The sequence below is a fragment of the Loa loa genome, assembly GCF_000183805.2.
Source record: "Loa loa unplaced genomic scaffold supercont3.368, whole genome shotgun sequence".
NCBI lineage: Eukaryota > Metazoa > Nematoda > Chromadorea > Rhabditida > Onchocercidae > Loa > Loa loa.
Window position 1 is genome coordinate 56,878 of NW_018108548.1, and position 6,924 is coordinate 63,801.

Genomic DNA, 6,924 nt, shown 5'->3' on the forward strand with positions numbered 1-6,924 from the left:
TACTTCTCTCTCTCTCTCTCTCTCTCTCTCTCTCTCTTTCTCTTTCCCTTCCTATCCCTATCAGTGCCATTTTATAATTTAAATTTGATGTTAGAAAATTGGTTTGATTCAAATTTTAATTTAAAAAGGTACATGTTTTCATTTCTTTAGCCCTCCCTATCAATGCATAAAAAATAATAAATGATTTGATATGAAATGGTTCCAGACGTTTGGCGCTTTTGTCTTACATATATACAGCAGTACAACAGAGCAAAGTAGAAAGAGGCTGGTTATAATTCTTTAAAAATGACAGTGGACATTTTGAAATCTCGTACAAGAATTTGTAGTTTCACAATTTGTAATGTACATACTTTTTTATCAGTGATAATTTTAGAATTAAATTCAAAGAAAAAAGTCATGAGAATAATTTATTATCAATGTGAATACTTCTTCAGATGCTTTCTTGAATCCTATAATCATTGAGGTCATCTGATAAGAAATGTGAAATGGTACATTGCTGGATTTATACGTTTCATCAGAATGGAATAGTGCATGATATTGTTTGGAATGTTTAAAATTTTATTTGAATGAGACGAAAGGCAGCCTAGACATGGAAATGATAAATGATAAATGATACAATAAGTGTTGATAAGTTAATAAAATTTATCGAGTTAATTGAATTTACTATCATAGAAATCGATATTTCTTATATCGAATAACCTTTACAGCTTAAATGAAAACAAGTAAACGTTGACCTTTTATCGTGTTTATTTGTTAAAACTAATCATACTTTGAAATGTGTACTGCAAGTTAGAAAGAAAAATAGCATTTGTTCAGTTCAAATGATAATATATTAGTTTGTATCAAAATTCCGAAAGATAAGTATTAGTTTTAAAAGAAAAAAAGAAAAATGAATGTATTGATTGTTATATGATAAGTAGTGATAAGAAATTATTTTGTAAAAGAATGCACAAAATAAATTCGGAATTCAAAAGGATTTTAAAATTTCAGCTTCCCCGAATTAATAAAACTGATATTATCAAATCTTTTTGATAGGAAACAATTAAAAATATTAAGACAAAAGTGAATATAATCAAATGTGATGATAGAATTTTCACATGTAACAAGGGATAGTAGAAAAAATTCGTAATATTTGTTCATTAGCTAATAATTACGAATAAATAATTAAACAAAGAATAAATGTTAAGCTAAGATGAAAATTTTGCAACTAATTAAAATATTGTAATTATTGATGTAAAAAAATTAATTCATTTCATAGAGCCAAGAATTTATATCTTCTTTGCCAAAACTTACTTCTCTCCCTTTCTCTGTCTCTTTCTCTCTCCCTCTCTCTTCCCAAAAATTTTTGTTAAAAAAAACTTCACTATATTGCAGGGTTATATGTTTCTTATACCAAGACAAAGAGAAGTACAAAGATCAGTGTCTGTACTGTCTCCTCTGTATCATCATGTCTCACCGCTACCATATACGATCCCTCAAACACTTCCATCAGCGTTTCTCCCGCTAAAATCTTAAACATCACTGGATTATGTGGCTAATCTATCTGTCCTTGAATAGGTAGCGGTCACCAATATTAGGACCATCCTGCTGAGAACGTAGCTACGCCGGGCTAGACATGTCTCCAGGAGTGAACTCGCTACCAACTTCAACAAAAGATGATCACCGAAGAATGGCCTGAAACCTTAGCATTGGCTATATTAACTACCATCAATGGACCATTTTGGCCTTGAATCAAGAGACATGGACACATACCATCTATAACGCTGTTATTCGCTTTGAAAACATACGCAGAATCAGTCTCAAGAAGAAAGAAGTAATGTAGAAAGAATCATGCCTCGCTAATAACGCCTGAAGAGGCTTTCCGTTGCCAGACTTGCCTATGCCCCATCGGGCTTTTTTAGCTATTAACATGCTTGCAACAAGCATAGGTAAGGCTTTTTCGCTTACAAAGCCTATCCATGGTAATGTTTACTGATGGAAAACATTGATATTTGTGGTTTTTTCCTTTCACCTTTCCTTCCTCTTCTCTAACTAGTTTTGTATATTTATTATTCTTTTAAGAGGACTTAAAATTGATTCTTGATTATTAGAATTGGATAAATAATATCTTATAGCGAATAAGAATTAATTTCCTTTCTCTTTTATGCCTTATATTTCATAAGGCTCTTGCTATAGCAGACTAAACTAGGCCACATTAAGTTAGACTAGACTGCAATTAGTCAAAGATGAGTAAGCATTTGATTATTTCCACCCCGTCCAGAATGACGAAAATATGTAACAAATGCTTTTACTTTGATTTTCGATGCATTAAAATATTCTAATTATAGCTATATGTTTACGAAATAAAAAAGAAAAAATAAATTGTCGTCATTTGAATGTCTTTTACATTTCCGAGTTTGCACAGATTTCTTCATTAAAATGTTGAGATTGAAGATTTTTAAACTGTAATAGCTTAATTAATTTTTAGCAAAATATCGTCGTAAAAGAGGCATTATCGATTTGATTTTATTTTCCAAAGAGTAAAGTGGAAAAGCATTAATATGCCTCAAATGACTTTAATACTCTAAAAAAAAAAATTACTTCATGTCTCCATGTATTTGGAATTAATTTAAAAATGATGAACAGAAATAATTAAAGAGATTCGATGATGTTATCATTTTAAAATATAAAATGACCATTGAACCATTGAACTCTTTTTAACTGTTAAAAATTTTATGCTGTCTAATTCTCTTTTATGATCTACTTTTGATTTCATTTCTCCTTTCTTTTATGCATTTTTGCATTACAGTTTTCATGTGACATTAAAATTAAAATTGTCAACAGACGTATAATATCGTAGTTGAAATCAGGGAATAAAAAGGCATAATGCGCATTGATTGTTAGGCATAATTGATGGAAAAAACTTTCCTTGGAGCAAAGCAGAAAGAAGGAAAAGATTAAAGCGTGAATTAAACTATCTTTTAAGTTATTTATTTTACATAATTATTAATTGATTATAATTGCATGAAAATGAAAATCAACCTATGAAATTCTGCAAGCATTTTATAATATTGTATCATTGGAATAATAAAAGAAATGAAAAAAATTAGTTTAAAATTAGTTCTAATTAGTAATCAGTCAAAAAATTCATTTTGTGGAAAATGAATGATTGGCAATAATAATAGTGTAATTAACGACAGCATTGTTGATTTTTGGTCTACATGTTTTTTTTTAGACGTTTGCTTCAATGAGGAATGCAGGAATAGCTCTCCTGAAGAAAAACATCTGAGGATATGTTTGTAACGCATGACTGCAATTCATGCAAAAATCAAATTTGCAAACATATTTCAAAACAAGAAACTATATGGAAAGCTGATAAAATATGCCTGATACCGTCAGCGTTATCCTCTGACTTGAAATGTGATAGCAATTAATTATTTAAAATCAACTTTATATAAAGTTTAATAAAATTATTTCCTACATATAATTTCTTCTTGACTTTTCTTTTTGTGTCTTCCGTATTTTACTTGGAAATCTAATGATTTAAATGGCAGAAACATATTAACATTATAAACAGTGAGTTCTGGATGGATCAGAAAAATATCATTTGAATGTTGAAGCCTGCTAACAGAAGCTTAATTGGACTAATGAAATATCATACTAACCTATTTCATATTTCGCTATGCAGTTAACACTTTCTTACATTGACAGTGGCAACTACTAAGATATCATTTTTAAACAATATTATTGTGAATTAAATCAATATGTAGTATCAACGAATGATGACTTTTGAACAATTTTTTGAAGCAACCGTTTGTGATATTTGTCAACAATTATGTCACATTATATATCATAGACCAAAATTTGCGAAAAGCTTTCAAAACTCTTATAATTAACTTAAGGCAAAAATCACAAAAACAAGGAGTGTTATTTAGCTAATTATGTACTTTACCTTGTTATCTCTTCCTCTTTCTGCAACTATTTTTTTTCTTCTTTCTTTGACTATAATGAGAGGTTTTAATTATTTGATTAATCCATTCAACACTCCGTACTGAACACTTATCAAAATATCCTGCACGAAAGTTAAGGATTCGGCGGGAGTAAGACTTATCTTAGAAGCTTTATCATCATTTGAGCCATTTGCACTTCTTTGCAATTGTTGAAATCCTTCCTGTAAATCCAACGGTTGCAGTGCGACGAATTAGATGAAGTTGCTCCAGGAATTTTGTCCGATAAGCGTGACTTCGCCAAAACAAGATGTAGTAATTGTTGCCATAGTTAAAAAGCAGTAAGAGGCATAAAAAGGATGACACATTACCCTGAAAATAACTAAAAATTTGAAGTATCTATCACTGTTCGGATGAAAATTCACTTCAAAAATTAAATTTCTGAATTCGTTAAAAATGAAGCAATGCTTTTCTAACCTTCCAATTCAGCTGTTCAGAATTTTTTAATCCCGAAATTCAACTTACAATGACATCTGCCGAAATTGGTAGAAAATTGACAATAAATAAAGTAAAAGCCGATAGAAGTGAAGTCAAACAATTAGCAACCATTGTTATAAGCATCGAACTAGTAAGCTGATTTTGACGACGATAAGCAGCGTGATCATGTTCAGCTGAAAATGATGATATTTTCAAGAATGTTAAATGTGGTGAATGAATGAAAGAGGATGTATTCATATTATTTGATACACTAACTGAGATTCTTCAGCACTTGAAATCAATCCTATCCTGTAAAGCTTGATTGAATTCTACATGCATATGTCTTACTTACGTGAAATGGAAGTGTAGTAAAGCATCGCTTATACAGTTTCAATTAAGGTATATCAAAGTGTTCTTGAACTTTTTCGTTTCAAGAATCGTTGAGCACGAAATGATACGAGGTAAAGATATGCATGCATTCATGCAGCAATCCTTATCTACCGTAGTCATTTTTGTTGTTGTTTTTTCTTTCTTTGTTAAATCTAACAGAATGCGTCTTTCCTTTACGCTGAGATGATGTCGCTAGTGACTCAAAATTAATCTCTCACAAAGGTTTAGCATAATCATTTTCCTTATCATTTTTGATATTTCTAGGTGAAGAAGTGACACACGTTTGAGTCACGTTAAAATTATCGTTTTAAAACTGCAATGAATCATCAGATGGGAAAACAGATTCGTATAAACAGGAAGTTTAACGTTTGACATAGATGAATGGAACAAAAGGAATGTTATTAACCTGCGCCCATTTCTAAAGATTGTTTTCTTAGGAGAATTTAATTTCGCTTACAATAATCTGCTGTGAATGTCAACACATAACCTCACGTAGCAATTTTGATAAATGAAATATTTTGCGACAAAGGATTGACAACAATAACAGCAACAAAACAAAATATCTCAACATTGGATTGACAACAATAACAGCAACAAAACAAAATGTCTCAACATTAAGCAAACAAAATATATCATTTTTCCCATAAAGTTGGTTCTCACAAAACCGAAGGAGCCATATCTGATTGCTTGGAGAAGCCAATGACAGCTTCAAAAAAAAGGAGGACATTGTCGCTTCTCACAGATTTGCAAATCATTTTCAAAACCTATAAGCAGTTAGGCAATATGGTATCCTATTGAAAATTAGTCGTTTGAGTTGATCGATTCGAACAGGAATTATTAGCTATCTCATGCAAATCTGTGCTATCATATATCGTATTGGTGAGGTAATAATGATGGTCTCTTTTAGGAAGTAGTTCCCAACGGGTGATCTGTGGAACTAAAATATGGTCCGCGAGGGCTTATTGAAAATTATGCTCTTCCTTTTTTTATTATAATATTACTCTAAGTTTAACTAATACGTTAGATATTTCGACTAAAATTTATTTTCAAATCAACAGAACTTATTATTTCTGAACAAATAAAAAAGCCAAAGTTACCACTGGTCAAGAAGAAGCTGGTGAACCACTACTTTAGAATGATTAAACATGGAATTAGCAGATTGGAGATAGAAGAATATAGCTCGGGACAAATGATTTGTCCCATTATCGCAATATTTCGTAAACATTCAAGAAAACATATTGAGAATCCAAGCATAGTAGTAGAGATTGTGATAATGATGAGGACTGCACTTTATCATTTACTTATTCCGGTGAACATTACCATAATTACTCCTAAGTTTTACTGTTAGTAATATGAATGAGAAGCACACGTATTTACATCGCTTCCAGGTTTTCCGTAACAAGTAATAATCGATGACATTTATTATGAAAACAGCTACAGCTATGCTAACAGAGCCATAATTCCAGACTGTCATTAAATCTGTTGAATAGGCCATTGTTTGATCGCATGGTTCAACAAGCTGAAAAGTATTGGATGAATTAATATTATTGTCATTTCTTCTCCATTCAGTAATGTTTAAAATTTTTCTTGAAATTGATGTTTTTTAATTCAAACATACTTCATCATCAGCAACGATAAAACCGGCAATAACAAAGGCAGTTGAATAGGCAAAGCCAGTGACGATGGCTAAAGCGATGTAAGGTATAGTTCGTGCTGTTCGATATCTAAAATAGTACGAGTAGTTCTGAAGATATCATTTAATATACAAAGAGATTAGAGAAAATATAGTGGAGTAAATAGTGAACGATCATCAATAATAGATAGTTTTATAATAAATGCTATTGTATTTAAGAGAACTTACTTTAAAGGTGATTGTACGGCAATAAAACGATCGATAGCGAGGAAAAGTATTGTAACAGTTGACATATTGAATGAGTAACAATACAAGAAGATTGACTGATAACAATTCACTCGTTTCATGATCGATTTGTTAAGGAATATTTCAATCGCTTTCTTCCATTCATGTACTTCGCTTATCTACAAAATATGCTTCGATCACTCGGCGATCGAATATGTTTTGTTCAATGGTGCTAAATACTTTGACATAGATTGTAATCGAACCTACGATCGG

At 31.0% G+C, this 6,924-nt stretch overlaps 2 protein-coding genes across 2 annotated transcripts; both read right to left on the reverse strand.

Moving 5' to 3' along the window:
* Positions 1-4,000: 4,000 nt before the first annotated feature.
* LOAG_11321 (hypothetical protein) lies at positions 4,001-5,209 on the reverse strand (the record flags this gene model as incomplete). Its single annotated transcript, XM_003146842.1, has 3 exons — positions 4,001-4,150; positions 4,452-4,597; positions 5,200-5,209. 3 exons carry the CDS (start codon positions 5,207-5,209, stop codon positions 4,001-4,003), a joined length of 306 nt encoding a protein of 101 aa, XP_003146890.1.
* Positions 5,210-6,090: 881 nt separating this feature from the next.
* On the reverse strand, positions 6,091-6,909 carry LOAG_11322 (hypothetical protein; the record flags this gene model as incomplete). The annotated part of the gene is made up of 3 exons (XM_003146843.2): positions 6,655-6,909; positions 6,412-6,517; positions 6,091-6,312 (listed from the first exon to the last, which is right to left on the reverse strand). The coding sequence occupies exons 1-3, from the start codon at positions 6,771-6,773 to the stop codon at positions 6,091-6,093; spliced, it is 447 nt and encodes a 148-aa protein (XP_003146891.2). The 5' UTR covers positions 6,774-6,909.
* Between the last annotated feature and the right edge of the window lie 15 nt (positions 6,910-6,924).